At 38.6% G+C, this 22,144-nt stretch overlaps 1 protein-coding gene across 2 annotated transcripts in view; it reads left to right on the top strand.

The window, feature by feature from the left end:
- nfat5a (nuclear factor of activated T cells 5a) overlaps positions 1-22,144 on the top strand; it is a 36,538-nt gene that overhangs the window by 1,909 nt on the left and 12,485 nt on the right. For both annotated transcript variants that reach the window (XM_079808759.1, XM_079808758.1), the window contains exons 2-6: positions 10,829-10,954; positions 16,054-16,609; positions 21,043-21,226; positions 21,315-21,505; positions 21,583-21,755. In XM_079808759.1, coding sequence (XP_079664885.1) covers positions 10,829-10,954; positions 16,054-16,609; positions 21,043-21,226; positions 21,315-21,505; positions 21,583-21,755 — 1,230 coding nt within the window. The remainder of the gene's footprint in view (positions 1-10,828; positions 10,955-16,053; positions 16,610-21,042; positions 21,227-21,314; positions 21,506-21,582; positions 21,756-22,144) is intronic.

Below are 22,144 nucleotides of genomic sequence, written 5' to 3'. Positions count from 1 at the left end.
CAGTAATGAAACAAGTCAAGTCTTTATGAGTGAGTCATTGAATCATTCACTCAAGAGATTCTTTCAAAAACACTGATTCATCCAGTAATGACACAAGTGAAGTCTTTATGAGTGAGTCATTGAATCATTCACTCAAGAGATTCGTTCAAAAACACCGATTCATCCAGTAATGACACAAGTGAAGTCTTTATGAGTGAGTCATTGAATCATTCACTCAAGAGATTCGTTCAAAAACACTGATTCATCCAGTAATGAAACAAGTGAAGCCTTTATGAGTGAGTCATTGAATCATTCACTCAAGAGATTCATTCAAAAACACTGATTCATCCAGTAAAGAAACAAGTGAAGCCTTTATGAGTGAGTCATTGAATCATTCACTCAAGAGATTCATAAAAAAACAACAGAGTGGCATTTGCACTTGTTTCTTCAATCATTTAAATCCTTAAAATGTGATTTTTTTTTTTTAACATTATACATTAATTATGTGTTTTAATATTCACACTGCCCTCCAGTTAGAGCTGGAAATATCAAGATATGGGGGCAAAACAGCCGTTCATTTCAATTAAATAGTTTATCATATGAAAATGCATGGCAACACCCTGGAAACCCCCACAATGCCCTGGCTTCATGTTGGCGAGGTTTGCATGGGCGGCAGCTCTCGCTTTAGACAAACTGGACACAATCTGGTGTATTTACAGGGCTCAAGCGGTCTGACCCGGGTCACATGGTCCCGCTTGGCCTTTGTGCTCGAGTCACATGACCCACGGGTTTAATAGCTCAGGAACGGCTGGATGATCGTTGTCTTCTGTCACCACCTGCGTTTTACAAAGCCAGCGTTCACAGACGGCCGCTGTAATTGTGGTGCCACTGTCCAGCTTCAGGAGCCTTTCGGGCTCTCTGGAGCAGATTTAATCCTCGGCCGAGCAGAAGCGGGCGATCCCATTATCTCTGTGTGTCCGGGGATGCTCCGTGTGGAAAGGGCAGGAATGCAGAACGTGGCATTCAGAGCTTGGGCTCCTCTGCAGGCTCCAGGGCCTTTATTTACAAGCGTGTGGATCAGGGTCTGTGGTCCTCCAAGGGCAACGACAGGGCTGATCTTCAACAGAGCCAGAACATATTCCTCCTAGAATTGAGCCTTATTTTTTCGTTGTTTTGGTTTAATCATAACTGTGGATTTCACAGACAAGGATTTTTTTATTTAAAACTTTTTCATAATTGCTTTTTTTACTCAGGCCTCCATAAACTAGCCTCATTTTTTAATGTGAGCTGGTTTTATTCATCGGTTTGCCTCCCCGTCCCACAACAATCTTACAACAAAATCGGTAAACACATCTTAACCTCATTTTTATGTTTTCTGCCAACATAGTAAAACATAGGAACATATAAAAGTCATTATTTAAGAAGTAACATGGCAGAACACTTTAGGAGTCAACTGGTTTGGAACTAGTGTTAGACCGATATATCGGCCGATATTTGCTATGTTTACGTGTATCGGCCGATATAAGGCTGCTGCGTTCGTCGATATTTTTCCCCCTGCATTATTTCCAGACAGGCGTCCACAGGGCAGCTCTCACCGTCTTCAAACTCTCTCGCTCTCCCTCGCGCATATTAATCAAAATCAGCTGAGAATTGACACGATGGTAAAAGGTGGAAAGACTGAAGTTTCACGTGGAGCATTGGGAGATTTTCTCCTGAATTACCGCTGGTGTTGCTCTACAAGAGATTAAGTGAAGAGCACCTACACTCTAAACAATGCTGGGTTAAAAACAACCCAAATTGGGTTGAAAATGGACTAACCCAGCAATTGACCTATCGGTAAGCCCCGCCCCCCTTAGCTACTGTTGCTAACTCGGCCAAACAAACGGAGTTGCTATATCTTACAATGCACAGCTGTCAGTGTGAAAACCTTATCCCGAGATGTTTTTGGACACAGATTGTAGCGTATATATCCTGTCCGAACGATGGCCAAACTTTACTGATGGTTTATCAAGTTTATTACATAGTTTTTCACTCAAACAAATCATCTGAGGCGTTCGATGGGAGGGGCTTACCGATAGGTCAATTGGGTTGTTTTAACCCAGCAATTGGGTTGTTTTAAGCAAACATTTAACCTAACCGCTGGGTCAAAACAACCCAATTGCTGGGTTAGTCCATATTCAACCCAACTTGGGTTATTTTTAACCCATAATTTTTTAGAGTGTAAGCATTAAATGACTAGGTTGTAAATAGTTTAGTATAGTACAGTCAGTGTGCACTTTATTATGCTGCTCGCTTGTTGATACTGTGTGCAATAGTGCCATTATTTTATTTATGCTTAAATATTTATTTTCAGAATTTATTTTCACCACTGAACTCACACTCACTTTTTTTTTTCTTGTTCTACCTCTCATGTTTTTACTATTTGTTAAATATAGTTTTTTTTAGTTCAATAAATGTTTCTTTTTTAAATTGTACATTTTAAATTGTTATCATCATGATCATTGTGTCATTTTTATGATGTAAATTGAGGGAGCAAAAGCAGTATCGGCTCCAGTAAATCGGCTCCAGTAAATCGGCAGCCCGTATCGCCATCGGCTACGGCTGAGGAGAAAAAATCGGTATCGGCACTAAAAAATCCATATCGGTCGATCCCTTATTGGAACAAAATGCTGATTTGTTAATTTCCAAATTAGATTATTTTATTTATTAAATTGTGATTTGCCTTAATGTATGGGACACCAATTTGCAATTTTACGACTTAAAATTGACATGGAAAATTTAGGAGCGCATTTAGAAACTTCAGGGGCGCTAATAATGTGTTATTTCCTTAATAAAATGTACAAGCAAAATCATTTATTTTTTAGAATATATATATGAAATTAACACATTTAGTCATTCTAGTCACTGTTATTTTAGTATCATTGAGATACCATTAGAATTTTTGATATTTTGAATAAAGTTTTTATATTTTCTGCTTTTCATTTTAATTTTAGTTAATATTTAGTAATTCTGTTGTATTATTTTTTTTTGTTTTTAAGCATGTCTGTAGTTTTTATTCATGTTTATTTCAGTTGTAGTTTGGTACATCAGGTTAATTTCAACTAAATGAAAATAAGAAAAGTTTTTATATTTTATTTTATGTCACTGATGTCACAAACTCGTGTTGTAAACTGAAGTGATCGCCCCCCGGTGGCCGGGCCCAGTATAGCTCATAAGCCCCGCCTCTCCGTGTTTTCAATGGACGCCAGACAAACTAAACAATCAAATTACACTTCAAATAATTGTTTCCTAAAGATGGTTTCTGTCATTGTAGGCAGTTTTTATCACGATGATTTCATTTCAAGTGTTCGTTTTTTAAATTAGTTTAGTTTTAGTGAGTTATTTGATGCTATAAAAACAGGGGGTGTGACGTCATGATTGACAGCTGAGATTGACGGCTTCTCTGAGTGAAGTTGTTCTGCATCTGTGAGTGTGGGGGGGCTTTTGATATCGCGGCTCTACTTCCTGCTCTCTCAACTGCACAGATTCAGTCCCAATATGCACAAGATGTCAGCGTCATATATTCGGACTCACTTTTCTGAATGAAATACTATCAGTTCTGTATAGGATGATCATTTTTATTTTACCTTAAAATGACATTGACTTACTTTGATTTAAAAAGCACCTGCTGTAGTATCTTAGTTTTTTTCGTTGCACTAAACATCGTTTGATTTAACATTTTGGAACAATTATATACTTTGGTTTTATTTAATTTCACTGGTAAAGACTTTTTTTCTTTACACTGAATTTAAAAACAAATGCTGATTTAAGTAACATCTTTGTTTGGATTGCAGAATATGCAGTTGTTGCCTTTAATTTCACATTCAATTCAAGTTCAACCCAATTCAATTTCCCGTTAATTTCAGATTGCGGACTTGTTTTCATTGGCCAAAAGCCAATGTATACTTTCATTCTTTTATTGTGTAAAAAAAAAAGCGTAATCGGCCATGTAAAATCATGATCAGTGCATCACTAGTATAAACACGTACAGTAAACACTGTCATGATCGCTCATTAGTGTCGTTTAGCATTAATGTGTGTGTGAGCCTGATCCAAGCGGCTCCTCCCGCAGTTTCTCCTGAAGCCGATACGGAAGTGAGTTAAACTGCAGTTCATGGACTGGCCACTAGAGTAAGGCTGGCCAATTTTATTGATTCTGTGATATAAATCGATATTTTTTCTCCCAAGAAAGTATCGATTTTTAAGCCGCGAGTATCGATACATACGTCCCGTTCAAATCCCTGTGTTTACCCCCATTTGCGTTGCAGGAAGAGTGATTTGGTCAGTCAGCCGCTAGTGTCGCTGTAGAGCAAGTTACCCGTACTACTAACTTTACACAGACGCCGACGTCTAACGTTACCTCTTCATGTTTACGGAGTCAGAGCGAGGAGATTCAAGAAAATGGCAGCAAATATAAATCCAGCGCCTTCATGCTTAAAGGGTTAGTTCACCCAAAAATGAAAATTCTGTCATTAATTACTCACCCTCATGTCGTTGGACACCCGTAAGACCTCCGTTCATCTTCGGAACACAAATATTATAGATATATATATAGATATTTTAGTGTAAAGCTGATGCTGAGAAAGGCTTCAGACAGGCCTCCATTGGCATTCAGTACATTTACACTTCCAAGATCCATGAAAGGCACTTAAAACGTCGTTACAAAGTCTATCTCACTACAGTGGCTCTACAATAATTTTATGATGCGACGACAATAGTTTTTGTGCGAAAAAAAAATCAAAATAACACCTTTAACCAACTTGTTCTTGTCTTCCGTGTGCGCCTCCACGACGCATGCGCGAGAATATGACGAAGCGCCGGCGTTCGGGAATCCATAAAATACACACTTAAGCCCCATTTTGAGAACTACGCCGAGACCTAAAGCACGATCAATGTAGAATCCAACAGCTTAGACACGCGCGTCTTCCTCTGCTCGTAAACAAATCTCTTCTGGGTCATGTGTCCGAACGCCGGATCTGCGTCATATTCTCGCGCATGCGTCGTGGAGACACACGGAAGTCGAGAACAAGTTGGATAAAGGTGTTATTTAGATTTTTTTTTTGCGCACAAAAACTATTGTCGTCGCATCGTAAAATTATTGTAGAGTCACTGTGGTGAGATGGACTTTGTAACGACGTTTTAAGTGCCTTTCATGGATATTGGAAGTGTCAATGTACTGAATGCCAATGGAGGCCTATCTGAAGCCTTTCTCAGCATCAGCTTTACACTAAAATATCTTCATTTGTGTTCCGAATATGAACGGAGGACTTACGGGTGTCCAACGACATGAGGGTGAGTAATTAATGACAGAATTTTCATTTTTGGGTGAACTAACCCTTTAAAAGCAGATGTGTGGGAGCACTTTGGGTTTAAAAAGAAGAAGGAAAGCGACGACTTAGACTCAGGGATCAACAACACGAGTCGCCCGCAAGAACCACACGAGTCGCCCGCGGGTCTGTTCTAAAAATAGCTCACCATAGCAGCTGCGTTCAGTCGCTTCCGTGTTCATTTAAGCGCAGGCTCCAGACTGAAGCCGAATATATACTAGTGTCTGTTAATAATAAACTGCAAAATACTCCTGCATGTTCTGCGTCTGTGTGGATGACGAGCGCCGCGCGCACTCGCTTTTGTAGTCTCTGCCGACACGAACGCATAAACCGTCACTTCACATTTTACATTTATCATTTGAGAGAACTGGCTGCGTCTCATTCAGCTCCTGGTTCAGTAGTCAGGGCACTGATCAGGACATGAGTCAATGGGCTGAGCCCTGACTGAACGAGGAGCTGAATAAGACACGGTCAGATCATCATGAACACACACACTGCTAATCACGGCAACCCGTCAAAATAAAAGTTCGGTTTAACGTGAAGAGATTGACTACAGATTGTAGCCTACAGTACATTTAGCTACGTCTCTATGTAATAATAATACGTCTTTACTAATAATATTAATTATGAAATAAATAATACTAATTATATAATTATTAATGGTTGCTTATTTTTCACTTGATCTTTCATTTATAAACAAGGTTTACTTTTAAACAGCATACAGCCTTTACATGTTTATGTATTATTTACTTATGATTATCATCATATATAATAAAACATTTATTTAAAAAACAAATAGTGGTATTGTACCGACTACTGGAACTACTACTATACTCTTTCAGGTGTAAAACAGTTTGGATAGTTGTTAATATGAGAATTATGATGCATTATTTAAGAGTTTTAAGTATTATATAACATGAGTAGCTCTCTTTGACTTTCTTTTGACCCTTGACTTAGACAAAGCATTGCGGTTGGTTTGCAAGCTGTGACACAAACGTGAAATACTCTGGAAATACCACCAAATGTCAGTGTCAAGCTAAAAAAGCTGTCAAAGAAACTGTTCAGAACAGGCCACTTGCTGCAATTTTTTAAACTCCATTGTTAATTGCAATACTGCACTTTATTTACTTTTCAAAGGCTTGTAAGCTACAGTTTGCACTGTTTCAATAAATGGAACTAATTTTCTCAACACATCTTTGATTCATTTTGTCCAGCATTTGCAAGCTGTCGACTCTCTGTCCCGTCAGAGACATATATTGTGTAATTGATGATTTTAGTTTTCAGTTCAGTTAATTCAATCCAAGTAAATGAAACACTCACAAGATGTCACCAAAATCACTCTGTCCCCTTTAAATCTTTCAGAAAATTATGTAAGTATCGAATTATATCGAATCGTATCATTGGCTGAATATCGTGATATATATCGTATCGTGAGCTGAATATCGTGTATCGTATCGTGAGATTAATGTATCGCTACAGCCCTACACTAGAGACAGACTCCAGAAGGAGCAGAATCTCATTGAGCTCATGTTAAAATGGCCAACTTTACAGCAGAAGAACACATGTTTACAGTCTGGGACACATTGTGGTTTTGGTCTATACGGCTAAGTTTGCCCTTCATGACGACTGTGAGGGGGGGAATTATTTATAACTCATTCGTTTACATCATATAAAGCCTTATGGTGCCTTCACACCGGACGCGAATAAATCGTGCTATTCGCATGTAGTTGGACGCTTGAAATTTTTGAGTTTACTCGCTTCATTCCCGTGTGAGATTCACTTCACAACAGACGTTAATCCACGTCATGGGCGGGGCTTCTGCCAGCGGCTCGTCTCGAAATGGCTGACATGGGCTGTGTTTACACGTCTTTTTTTATAAAAATACTACTGTTAATGTGTGACAATGTAGTTTTAAGACTTTTTCAGTCGATAATGTAGTTGTTTAAAGCTCAAATCTGTGGTTTATTTATAAAGAGAGCGCCTATTTGGACATTTTATCTGGTGTTTTCGGAGTTGTGAGCTCCAGTGGATCAGCTCAGCTCATTAACCCCAGAGTCCTTCTCTGACGTCTCTGTGGTGTCTCCAGCTATAATTCGTCATGTGGATATGAAACAGGTGATCTTTGGTCTCATGGATCTATAATTTGTTCCCTGGCAAATCGTTTAGGCTGAGGGCAAAGTGAAGTTTCATTACTTTATATTTTTAGGCTATTTAACTTTACCGTTGTAGCCTACTAGCACTTATTTTGAATGTTTGACTGAATTGTTTGCTTTATTTCATGTGTAGCTTCTTATACCTTTTACTTATACTTTTGTATTATTGATCATACATAAACTTTAACAAAAAGAGACTGAGTTGTGTTTCATGTCATTTAATGTTATCACAGTGATAATCATATTATCTGAACCAGATATTAATATATGATTAATATAAATCATGTGATTTTCTCATTGTTGTCACTACTAGAGCAAGCTCCTGATTGGTTAACCTGGCCAACTTTTGCGCGAATCATGCGTCAAACGCTCAATTTGCAGCGTGTCATTCGCGCGAATCGCGCCGCACAATGTCTATTCGCGTCTTTGCATTGACTTAACATGTAAATCACTCGCGCAAACGCTTCATTCGCGTCTGGTGTGAACGCACCATTAAAGTTCTGCATAATTAAGGGCGTGGCCACTTTGAGTGACAGGTGGATGCCGTTTGTCTGTCACGGCAGAATCGCCATTTATGATTTTCCATCGCCAAAATATAAAACGCCTTAAAATGATCATTAAGATGCTTGTTACACCATTGAAGATGTTATGATCTTACATGAATGAAAACTGATGGGGGTTTTATTATTCGCACACGTGCTCTAAAACACATCGGACAGTGTGTATTTTTAGTCAAACACGCAAATAAACAGAAAAGAGAACTTCCTTATTTAACACAGCTTGATAATAGTTAGTCCTCTAACAGGAATAAGCCATTGTCAGTAAGAGCGGAGGATTGTTTTGTAATGGGAAGTAGCTGTGGTTGTGTTTGCGAGGGTTTCCAGGTAATGTGAGAGATGTCGTCATGGTGCTCCAGTGATCATGGGCGGCAGGGGACGGAGTGTCCCTGCCATAAACACCTCCTCTGCTTATTAAATATCAGCGTTAATACCTCCTCACACAACTGTAGTGAGCGCTCAGCGTCTCTTATTAGGAAGCATATGAGATGAGATCTGTGTGTAATGGCTGGCATTGTAGTAAATGTACACTTTGGATTAATGTTATGTGTTGCATATTTCCATATTTTGCTCTTTATGGGATCTTTGTAAATGTCTGTGACCGTCCAAGTGTGTCTAATAAACAATGCATGTGCTTAAGAAACATACTTTAAAACTCGCCTACATGTTTTACAGACTGTAATTTAGCAGCACACACCAGTATTATGCCAATATTTAATATAATCTGTTGCAATTAGGGCTGTCAAAAGATTAATCGCGATTAATCACATCCAAAATAAAAGTGTGTTTACATAATATATGTGTGTGTACTCTGTTAATTATTTTTTATATATAAATACACCCACAAGCATGTATATATTTAAGAAAAAAATATTTTTATATGTAAAACATTTATATTTATATATATTATAGATTATATAAATGTATATACATGCAAATATTTCTTAAATATATACATGAATGTGTGTGTGTGTATTTATTAGGGCTGGGCAAATTAACGCGTTAACGCGGGCGATTAATTTTTTCAGCTTAACGCAATTAAAATATTTAACGCAAATAACGCAGCGTCCGTTTTTATATCCATTTTTGCTTAGCGTTACATGATCATCACGCTCTTATTCATGTAAATGCTTCCAAGCGTGACAAGACACAAGCGAACGCGCTGTATGCCAATGTCCGGTGTGTGTGTGTGTGTGTGTGTGTGTGTGTGTGTGTCAGTGTCCTGTCTGTGTGGATGCGTCTCATGTCAGCTAATCAGGGGACACACACACACACACACACACACACTCGACGCATAGATAGACTCGCGTCAGTTTCCTGCTCACATCGAGTTCTCTTTTGCAATTGAACAAACATTAACACAGAGGATTTTGAGTATTCTCATATTAGGAGTCTTAAATTAGTTAAATAACATCTTAAATGAACTTAAAGAGTTGTGAGGAAATGAGATGCGCGGGACAGCGCGTGAGATCCGCGGCTGTTCTTAAAGTGACAGGAGCACTGATGATGCCTGTCATTAATGTTCATCAAAGAACAACGGGAACAGAGAACAGAGTTAAGAAAGATAACTATTACATTTCTGTATATGTATAACAGGGAAGGCCATGGGTAAATATAACATTTATTATTTTGGGTTTATGTAAAGATTGTTTTAAGTTCACTTAAATTAAAAGTAGTTTTTTTAAAGCCTAATAAATGTTGAAATTGGGAGCTTTCAGTTATACTGTAATGTAACGTCATTAATGTTTCATAGACACTTTAGTATCAGTGATACTGGCCTTCATTCATAAAAATATGACAATACAACACATATTTAAAATATGCTGTCTTTAAATTGTTTATACATTAATTTGGAGAGTAACTGAAATTATTACAATATCAAAATATAAAAAACGTAAAATATTAAAAACTTGCGATTAATCGCGATTAATTACAGAAAAAAGTGCGATTAATTAGTTAATTTTTTTTAATCGATGCCCAGCACTAGTATTTATGTATAAATAATAATTAACAGAGTACACACACATATATTATGTAAACACACTTTTATTTTGGATGCGATTAATCCTTTGACAGCCCTAGTTGCAATGCAAACTTTGGAAAAATAATATTTATGGCACTCAGACAGGAATGTTTTATTCAATTGTGTTGATAGAAAAACTAGTTTCAACATTATTTGTTGTTCAGATATTCCTCTTTAAAAGGGAAAAAAAAAAGTATCAGCTGTGTGCAAAGTGACCCACATTCGTTTTTTGACCACTGAAAATGTGCAATTTACTCACAGAGCCGCATTAGGATCTCCACATCTCTGGGAGTGAACCATCGAGGGCCTTTAGTTAGTTAAGAACCAGAGTCTAGAAGGATATTCAGATACTTCTGGAGTTACAGGCATTCAAACTTGAGACAAGAAGTGCTTTTCTCCCATTTCTGAGCGGTCACTGTTGGCGTATAATGAAACACAGATTGTTAAAGTCAACAGATTTCACTAATAGATCTACCAATCTCTGTGTGATCTACGATCATGATGCTGCCGTCTTTATAAAGGCATTTTTACACGCCTCAAAATTGGCTCCAAATCTCAGGTGAACTGTAATTTTGACCCCCCTGTACAAAATGGTGGATTAATCCGTAAATACACATCCATTACATTTCATATTTTGGCTTTCATCACTATTTATGTTTGTCTTTCTACAGAAAAATATTAACAACATCAAAAATCTGAGCCATTGGTTTGACCCTGTTGACCCCTGACCCTGCGCTTCTGTCTGTTTCAGAGTCAGTGTATGACCTGCTCCCTAAAGAGCTGCAGTTGCCCTCGGTCGTACAGCAAGACAACCCCAGCATGAGCCAGAAGAGCGGTGGAGAGGCCGGCCCTCCTCCTGCTGCCGCCCTGGCCTCAGGTACGCCCTCCGCTGTTCCACTTCCTGTCCTGCCTCGGGATGACTTCCTGTGACGCTAAACTCCCTCTGATTCGTTTGTGTCTCTGGATCTTTACTGGTGGTGGTGGTGTGGTGTTATTATCTTTATCTTATGGGTTTGTGCACATTCCTTTCAGACCTGTGCTTCCTGTTTCACCTGATGCACCTTTTTAAAACCCATCTGCACGTCTTTTTCACGTCACATGTTTTGCTCTCTCTCTCCTTTTTGGCTGTTTCAGATTTTGCAGACTAACTCATTTTGAGTGTTTTACTTGACCTGTCCCATTAAAAAGAGCTTCCTGTTATTGAGGTCGAGTGATTTCCTGATGTTCTGGAGTCTCTGCCTGTCGAGGGCATGTTCTGGTTGAGCTGCGGTCCTACACCTAAAATAACTCCATTAGAAGAGATTTTTCAACTACATTGGCGTTAGGCCTGATTTGGGGCTTCTCTCTTTTCAGCTCTTTTTGGAAGGCCTTTGCTGCTTCCAGCTAATGATTAAATGGTAGGGCTGGGCAATATAGCATAGAAACTAGGGATGCAACAATACAGTTAGTCCACGGTTCAATACATACCTCGATTTTTAACCACGGTTTTCGGTTCGGTTCAGTTTTTTGTTATTCAATTCTTAGGCGACAGGAACAGCAAGAGGTTAAGGAGAAAAAATACTTTTTTATTGCAATACTCTTTCTTTATTTTACTTAAAATAATTGAAAAACCTTACTTAAACTTTACTTTAAAAAAAAACCTTGTACACATTCCTAGTGTATTGTTTAATATAAAATAAATATATATAAAGATTTACACTGGCACCTCAGAGCTGTACAGCAGCATTTAAGTATGAAATTGAATGAATGAATGTAAAAATAAAACACTACATAGACTTCACTATAAAATATACATTGATTCTTATTAAAGCTACTGTATTCGTTTTTCAGTCAAGAGCAGTGAGTGATTTTCTCTTTGTCTTTTGTTGTTGTATTAATATTAAAGGGATAGTTCGTTCAAAAATGAAAATTCTGTAATCGAGAAATGAATACAGGTTTGGAACAATAGAGTGAGTAAATAATGACATAATTTTAGAGGTGAACTGTCCCTTTAAGGACCGCGTGTTCACTATAGTCTGCGCCGCTGTCAATTAAAGACCTCCGTGCATCTAATATACGACAGACACACACGATTTTACTTTCACTTTAGACATAACCGACTGTGTTTATGTTAACCTTGTGTGTATTTGACAGTATTAGTGCAGTAAGACGACTTAGTCCAGTAATCACGTGTTTGACAGGCGTTTAGTGCGCACGCTCGGAAAAGCGCATGTTAAAACCGCGCACACGCTGGCAAGGCTTTAAAACGCATGCAAATAATGAACTTTGGTGATTGTGAATAACTGTAGTGTTCCGTGAGTATAACTCTACCACTAACCTGTGATGTGAATGTATGTCGCGTTGTTCAGTATTGGGATGGAGGAAAATGATAGAATTGGCAGAAAAATTATGAATTCAATGCAAAACCGAAAAACCGCAATTCACAAGCACGTATTGAACCGTGAATGCCGTACCGAACGGTTGAATATTATATTGAGAATTGTGGCATCCCTAATAGAAACGATACCCAATGTTTAATATGACTCTATATTCTAAAATATTTGCATATTTTAAAGCTTTTAAAAGCCATTGTTCTCAAGAAAAATGTAATGCAAGAAATATAATAAAGTAAAATGCACCAATATAATCACGCATAATGCTTAATAGTCTGGATGGAATCAAGATGGATGGTTTTATTTCTTATTGATTCACTCATCTGTGCTTTTTAATGAACATTAATTGGCTTCATAATCTTCGTAATCATGTGATCTGCTCCAATTGCTGACACATGAAAGACTGTGCACAGTTAAGCCAATCACGGTCAGATCGCGTTAAGCCTAAAGTTCTGGATGCAGCGCTCACTTTAGGTTAATATTGTCAAATACCAATGGATAAAATCAGTATTAAAGTAGTTCTCGACTTCCATTTTATGCCGACTTCAAAACAATATATTTGTGTTAAAGGGGACCTATGTGTACACAACCTCCCTATAATGGTGAACATCCACCCACTGGTTCTTTATATTCCCCATAAATCATAAACAGTGTCTCAAAACGAGTCGTCCATTGGCGTCACCCTGTAACAGGCCCCGCCCACGACTGCTGACGGTTAGCTTAGCTCCTCCCCTGAGTGAGCGGTCACAGTCCGCCATGTTTATCTCCTCACTAGAGCAGTGGAGATACAAGAATGGCTCAGCTATGGGATAAACAGTCCACATGTTCTGTGGTTAGCTGTACTGGTGGCTACTTTCCCATTGCTTTTTTATGTAAATGCGCTAAAAAAAACAGCGCTCGAGTTAAAATAACTTTTTAAAAATGTGTCTTGACACCTTGCGTATTTTCTATTTTGTTGTTTGCCAGAGTATCCGAGGCCCGAGCTGTAAAGGCTCCGCCCTCTTCTGGACAGTGTTAATTTCGTTGACGAATAATTTTCGTCAACAGGTCGTTGACGAAAATTATGACGAAAATTATTCGTCAACGACGAATAACTGACAAATTTTTTTTTTTCACTGACAAAAACGAGACTATAACTAAATAAAAACTAGTGTTGGATGACAAAAACTATGACGAAAATCAACTGTCATTTTCGTCAAAAAAACAAACAAAAAAAAACATGACGATGTTTATATAGTAATATGTTTTAGACGGTTGTAACAATGCATATTTGATCTCCCTCATCTGAACTTGAATGAGCTCCTGCAACTGCAAAAGAGGCGCATACATTTCAAAATAAGAGTCCTTGTGTATTTCGAACTTGTTTGTAATTAAAAGTCACGCATTATATATTCGTTTTTGCTTACACAATAAACTGCATTTAATTTAATTCCCATATAATTCATAGTCAGGAGGAAAGACCAGTATTTGACACATATTCAATAAAGTATCAGGGTTATAATAGTTCACTAAAACCATTAAAAAAAAATCTTCATTACTTGAAATTAAATAAATGATAACTGAAATTAAAAAATAAATAAACTTATTTGAAGCTTTAGCTTAACCTGATGTGGCCTACTGACTAAAGCAAAAATACAAAGTTTAGTTACAAAGTTTAATGACTAAAACTGGACTAAAACTAAAAACAATTCAGGCGAGTAAAATATGACTAAAACTAAATGGCATTTTAGTCAAAAGACTATGACTAAAACTAAATCAAAATTTGCTGTCAAAATTAACACTGCTTCGTGTTTTTGATTCCACCCAAACAGGGCATTTGAGGCATGGTGTTAATAAATGATCTGTGGGGTGTTTTGAGCTGAAACTTCACACACGTTCTGGGGACACATGAGACTTGTTTAGTAGAAAAAGTGCATAATAGGTCCCCTTTAAATCATTTGGCACATGATAAATCCAGTGCCACACAAGGATTTGCCCATCCCTGTTCCTGGAGATCCACCTTTCTGCAGAGTTTAGCTCCAGGCCTGTTCAACACACGCCCGTCTGTAATTATCAAGAGCTGCTGAAGATCTAATGAGCTGCTTTAGGTGTGTTTTATCAGGGTTGAAGGTAGATCTCCAGGAGCAGGGGCTTGGGCACCGTTGATCTAGAGTGCTTTCACATCTCTAGTTCAGTTCATTTGGTCAAAACCAAGGGCAAACAATTAAACTAGGGCTGTCAAAAGATTAATCGCGATTAATCGCATCCAAAATAAAAGTTTGTGTTTACATAATATGTGTGTGTGTACTCTGTTAATTATTATTTATATCTAAATACACACACATTCATGTATATATTTAAGAAATATTTGCATGTATATACTGTATATACATTTATATAATCTATAATATATATAAATGTTTTATATATAAAAATATTTTTTTCTTATTTTCTTAAATATATACATGCTTGTGTGTGTATTTATATATAAATAATAATTAACAGAGGAGACACACACATATTATGTAAACACAAACTTTGATTTTGGATGCGATTTAATCTTTTGACAGCCCTAATTTAAACAGTGTAGCATTTTTCAGCTTTTTTGGTTCCTTTTCACACCACACCTGATTGCTTTCGTCCGCACCAGTTGAAACGAACCAAAATGCAGTCATAATACAAGCACCCCTAGAGTGATGATGTAAACAAATACTTTTGGTTAATTTAGTACATTTGCAGAAATTAATCACATTTCTGGTACTCGTCTTAGTTTTAATTGATTGATGCGTTTAAAATCATTGCGATATTCACACCAAATAACACCACATATATTGCCCAGTCCTAGTTAAAAGGCAATACTATGAATGCAAATCAGCCCAGACAAATATCAGTGTTTATGCACCAAAAAAATGAAAACAATCAACCAAATCCAGCACCAAACTAGGACAGTGAGAACCATTTCTGTACAAAAACTTTATAAAAACAGGTGTTTTTATGAAAGTGATGATTTTTGCTGACCAAAAATGTGCAGATATCTACATTTGGATGACCAGCACTTATTGTTTATTCGCTGTCATTTGTCGTTTTTATTCCAGGGAGTTCCCTCTGAATCAGGGAGAGTCTGCATATAAAATGGTCTGCAGTTCTCTGCTTCGTAGGTCAGAAGCTTGTTTATTCTGTCTCCATGGCTACGTTCAGTCCCAACCAAATTGTCCAATTGGCATGCATTAGTCAGAATTTTCATTGTCCAATATTTATGTGTCTATGAGAGGCTGTTTTGAATAGATCAGCTCAGGAGTATCCGCCAGAACCAAAGCGGTTCGCCCAATTGGCATGCATTAGTCTCAGAGTTATTCAATTTGTCTTGAATGGATAGATCAGCACTGGGTTATGCAGAACAACAAATGCTCTGGATACCCCCTATGCATGTATATCCTTTGCTTTTCTTTATGGTAGGACTCCGTAATATGAAGGTATTGGACAATGTACCAGCCTAATTTAGTATCAACAAGACCGATAAAGGGCATTGACCAGATACCATGTCGAGTTTCACTGCTTGATCGGGACTGCTAGCCAGATGTGAAGGGCCCGGTTTGTTAATGGTTCTGCCTTGTGCACACTACAGATGCTGCTTCCACTTGCCCCGCTGCCTCCTCCCCTGGAGGACTCAGCAGTACACTTCCTTCATGTCCCAGCATGCTCTCTGCTACCTCAGCCCCAGAGCAGGCTTCCAGGCTCCACAGCGGGCCCTCCACAGAGGAGCGATTGGGTGTGGAGCCGGGTCCAGCGGTGGGCGAGCCCGGTGGAGCCGCTCAGAGCCAGGCCACCCCGTCCAAGCGGCGGACCGTCCTGAGCATCTCCCCCCCTCCGGAGGATCTGCTGGATGACAGCCGGATGTCCTGCCAGGATGATCTGCTTCCCAACCCGGACTCGGAGCAGAGCGGCAGCATGTGGATGGAGGACTCCGTGTCCAACTTCAGCATGGGCAGCAGTAGTTCGTACAACGACAATACTGAAGTGCCCAGGAAGTCCCGAAAGAGGACTCCTCGCCAGCGGCCGGGGCCCAAACCTGCGGCGCGGGAGGAAGCCGGCATGGATGTGTTCGACGCAGACAGCGCCAAAGCGCCGCACTTTGTTCTGTCACAACTGGGTTCAGACGCCAAAGTCACACCCAAAGTGAGGTTGGTGTCCTTGCATCTTCTCATTGTGAAGTAGGGCTGCACGATTTGGGGAAAATATCGAATTGCGATTATTCTGGTTAAAATTGCGATTTTATTATTATTTATTAATTTTTACAAATGAAAAGTGTGTTTATATATTAATGAGACTAATAATAATAATGATTATTATTATTGCTAAATAAAAACAAGAAATATTACTATTACAATAACATTCATTATTAAAAAATTAAAGAGCACCTATTATGGCATTTAAAATGTTCCAACTATTGTTCCCAACAACAGTTTTTCATGCATGCAATGACAAAAAAGACTTTAGTTTTCTTATAATATGCATTGATTTTTACCTGTTTTGGGCGATTCTCAAATGATTCCTTTAGTGATTCACTTTTCAAAACCCCGCCTTTACGTGATGCTAATCTGCGCTGATTGGTCCGATGACCCAGTCAGTTGTGATTGGTATAGTCTGTGCAGATATTTTCGGAAACGGAACGCACATCACCATAAATGGTTTTCGGTTTAACCTCTTTACTGGATTGAGGGCGCATTTGTCCTCAAGCTTTATTTGTTTAAATTAGCTCAAATGACTGTCAGATGTAAGTAATTACCATGGCAATCTATACATCATTTAAAAGATGTAAGAGTCAAGCTTCCATTTTTTACCTCTGTTTTATTCTCAAAGTCTTATAGTGACAGTAATTTGTTAATATGTGTCAGGAGTTATGAATATGAAAACCGCGTCTGTACCGTTTGATTGTAATATGAGCCTCAGCTGATCTCATTCATAAAAAAACTCCTCTATTCTCCTCACGAAGACTCGCGACAAATCAACATCCCTCAGGGCTTTTAGTTCAAAAGTGTGCAGATGAGGAGAAATATTGATAGATTCTCATATGTCTGTGTCAAATTTCTAAACGGAGTATTTTTTATTCAATACTTACTCAAAATGCGCAGATGTAGCCTAATCATGAGCGATTGAGTCTCTTATGTGTTGTTTTCAATTCATCCTGGCAGCCGGAGGGCGCTCTGAGCACATGTAGTCCATATATGGTACACACAGACAAAGAAGAACCATGTGCCATAATAGAAGTCCATAATAAAAGCTTCCTGAGATCGCGAAACATGCAAATAGAGACATTTGAAGACTAATAAACACTCAATCGCGACGATGTATGGTTTGTCTTCAAGCCACTTAGTCTTCAAATGCTCATCCTTGGGCAGATGAGAAAAGTTTGCTTTTGAGTCGCACTTCAGAACCCAGCGTCTCCTCGTCATGATGTTTTCTAGTTTTCACTGGCGTCTTGGAGCGCAATAAGTGGGCGTATCGTATTCAAATAACTTGACAAGTTGACGTCATCTAGTCAGAGAAAAAGCTTCGGTCTTCTAACGATTCTTAAAAATGACTCAGAGTCGACTCTTACTTTTGAAAGAAAATAACTATATATACGGTGCACTGTCATATTTCAAACTTTGCAGGATGTTTTTGTTCACTTAGATCTATGTTACACACTACATGAAAGGTAAATTTCAAAATTCCATGATAAGTGCTCTTTAAAATAGAGCATTTAAAGGGTAAGTTCAGTGATTTAGTATTAAAGCTACACAACTTTTTTTAGTATATTCTTAGCTAAAAACACTCAGTTCTTTCAAAAATATATGTGCTCATTAATGTATATTTACTTCTTTCAAGTAATAAAGTATTCTCGTAAGTTTATAATATGCCATTGAAAATACATACGGGTGAGGATTCGAATGCGGGTCGCCATGTTGCCCCTCCATCTTGAAAGTACATTAGCCAAAGAGGGACATACCCGTAAATTCGCCTTTGGCGTTTTAACACTCGATGGCTCCGTGTCGAATGTGGACGAGGTCGAACTGGAAGCCATGTTAATCTTGGACTAAATCGGCCACCGTAGGAGTTAAAACGAAATCGGAATTGAGAGGAACAGAAACTAATATTCACTGGATGGTCATATACAAGTTCACCACTAGATGGGGGAAAATATCACACACTGTAGCATTAAGCTTTCTATTTAAACTGGGCCATTTATGCAGTAGAAATGTGAAATTATTTTTGAATTTGGTGCCTTCTAGACTGAGAAAAGAAAGAAAATGTATTTTTGTCTCATGTGGATGAAAGACAACAACTCCCAGAATGCACTTGCTTCGCTGCCCTACGAGGCGTACACCGTCGTTTTGATCTTCATAGTAATACAATCATTTCGTTCAGTTTCGTTCACTACAATTAAAAACTGAACGTGTCTTTTCAAAAAGTGTGAGTGAGCCGAACGAAAGTCACGTCACAGACGCAGCAGGAGTCAGATTTCATTCATCACGAAGAGCTGAGCTGAGGTAACGTTAAGCGCCAGTCTGGCACGTTTTCAGATCGCATATGGAAGCTAAACTATCACAGGAATTCATTGAAAAGTTGAAACACTCACTTTGCTCTGCACCGCTCCGTTATGATTGTCCGTGCGGCCGACTGTGTCTTCATTCTGTGAGTGAGATCTCTCCCCTATGGGCTGGTTGATAACATGTGGAACAGCTCCATCTAGTGGCTGTAGTTTTAGCCTCTGGCCAAAAACTCCTCCGATGACACAAAATGACGATATTTGCGTCATCGGAGGAATTTTTCCAGAAATAAAATGCAATAAAATAATTATCTTGCCTCAGGGGGATATGAGGGGGGAAAGTGACATAATTTTAATACACTACCGGGTTTCTACTGATACAAAGCCTAATGCTAAATCACTGAAGTAACCCTTTAAGAATAAATATAACAGTATAATAATATTTATATTTTACAGAAAACTAACAATTATGGGTTACCTGTTAATATGCAGACGGCCTATGACTAAAAATTATTAGAAAGGTCTAAGGATTTATTGTAAAAAACAATTATTATTATTATTATACAAATCTGTACTTTTTATCTGTGATATCAATTTCTTAAAGTCTATGTCTTTAATATGAAATATGAGCCTCTTATGCATCCACTGTGGGGGTTAAAACTCCTGTACATTGAAGAAAAACATATGGATTGTCAAATAAATTTATTAAGAGAGAAGTTTTATTTTTCTTCTTTTCTACCCAAAAGTTTCATTCATACTGGAGGCCAGAGGGCGCCCTCGAGCAGAAACGGCACATTTGCGCCAGAGAAGTAATCGTTTGTTTTCAGGAAATTCCTAATTTGAAGCTCGCGCTGTAGCTGAATAAAACGAAGATAGAAACGCTTTGACTGATTAAACAGGAAGATAATACTTCTGCGGCAAGATATGGTGTATTTGAGTTCTTCAAGCCTTCTCGGGTATTTTCATAATAATAAAGTATTCAGTGCTGATTGACGTTCTGTGATAAGAAGCCACATCAGCTCGACTGATGATATGAAGTGATTATTAAACGTTGTATTTGGTTGGACAACAGGTTTATGAACGCTTCGCATTACTAGTTTGTGAAGATTTTTGACACATGTTGCTCAAACTTGCAGTTTGTGTTAGATCGATATATCGGGCCGATATTTGCTATGTTTACGTGTATCGGTATCTGCCGATATAAGGTTGCTGCGTTCGCCGATATTTTTCCCCTGCATTATTTCCAGACAGGCGTCCACAGGGCAGCTCTCACCGTCTTCAAACTGTCTCGCTCTCCCTCGCGCATATTAATCAAAATCACTTGAGAATTGACACGATGGTAAAAGGTGGAAAGACTGAAGTTTCACGTGGAGCATTGGGAGATTTTTTCAATGTCTTCCAATTGCTGGGTAAGCCCATATTCAACCCAACTTGGGTTATTTTTAACCTAGCATTTTTTAGAGTGTAACCATTAAATGACTAGGTTGTAAATAGTTTTAAAATTAAGTATAGTACAGTCAGTGTGCACTTTATTATGCTGCTTGCTTGTTGATACTGTGTGCAATAGTGTCATTATTTTATTTATGCTTAAATATTTATTTTCACCACTGAACTCTTTTTTTTTCTTGTTCTACCTCACCTGTTTTTACTATTTGTTAAATATAGTTTTTTTTAGTTCAATAAATGTTCCTTTTTTAAATTGTAAATTTTAAATTGTTATCATCCTGATCATTGTGTCATTTTTATGATGTAAATTGAGGGAGCAAAAGCAGTATCGGCTCCAAATATCGGCTCCAGTAAATCGGCAGCCCGTATCGCCATCGGCTACGGCTGAGGAAAAAAAATCGGTATCGGCACTAAAAAATCCATATCGGTCGATCCCTACTCGCAGTGCTTTCAGACGGAGCAGCGTTTCCTCACTGACACACTGGGCATTTATTTATTTCATTAAAATCGCAGCCTTTGAGCTTTCATAATCGCACATAAGCCAAATCGCGATTGCGGTTTGATTTCGAGTAATCGTGAGTAGAAGGGGTGTAGCGAGGGTCTTCTTTTTAAATGTTCTTCCTTTTATGTTACCTTTAGCTCCCTGGAAGTGTCAAACAATCAGAAAGGGGGGATTCTTTCCATTCAGTACCCGCAGAAGAGCGAAGGGAAGGAGCTGAAGATTTTGATTCAGCCCGAGACACAGCACAGAGCTCGATACCTCACAGAGGGAAGTCGAGGATCCGTCAAAGACCGCACCCAGCAGGGATTCCCCACAATCAAGGTAAGAATTGAATACACATCATATTATCTGGACCAATATGCATTTATGGAAGGAATGCAGTTTATATGGTAATGCTTCTAAATATCAGTTAGAGGGAGTCAGTGAACCAGTGATGCTCCAAGTATTTGTGGCTAATGACGCTGGACGTGTGAAGCCTCATGGGTTTTATCAAGCCTGCAGAGTGACGGGGCGCAACACTACGGCCTGTAAGGAAGTGGATATCGAGGGGACCACAGTTATTGAAGTGAACATTGAGCCGACCAACTCTATGACCCTACCGTAAGGATCAGTCTGTAGTTTCTCTTTTAGTTGATGTGGTTTGTGTGGTTGAAGTCTAATGTGATGTGTCTTGGCAGCGTGGACTGTGTGGGCATCTTGAAGCTGAGGAACGCCGATGTTGAAGCTCGTATAGGGGTCGCCGGCTCCAAAAAGAAGAGCACTCGAGCTCGTTTGGCCTTCAGAGTCAACATCCCAAGACCTGACGGATCTGTTCTGACCCTCCAGACTCTCTCCTCTCCTATCTTATGTAGTAAGTGCAAAGCTGGGTATAGATTTGATTTTAAAGGATTAGTTCACTTCAAATCATGAGATGATTTTCACACCCCCCATCTCATCCAAGATGTTCATGTCTTTCTTTCTTCAGTCGTTTTTTGAGGAAAACATTCCAGGATTTTTCTGCACATAATGGACTTCAATGGGAACCAACGGTTGAAGGTCCAAATCACTGCAGTTTCAGAGGAAGAGCTTCAGAGGCTCTGACCGATCCCAGAGGAATAGGGTCTGATCTAGAGGAACCATCGGCCACATTTACAACACAAATACACATTTATATACTTTTTAACCTCAAATGCGCGACTTCGGTGTTCTGCTTTTTCACTGCGTATGACGTCATCATGTCGGAAAGGTCACATGACACAG

Source organism: Gobio gobio, assembly GCF_949357685.1.
Source record: "Gobio gobio genome assembly, chromosome: 25".
NCBI lineage: Eukaryota > Metazoa > Chordata > Actinopteri > Cypriniformes > Gobionidae > Gobio > Gobio gobio.
This window is presented reverse-complemented; position numbering and strand designations above follow the sequence as displayed.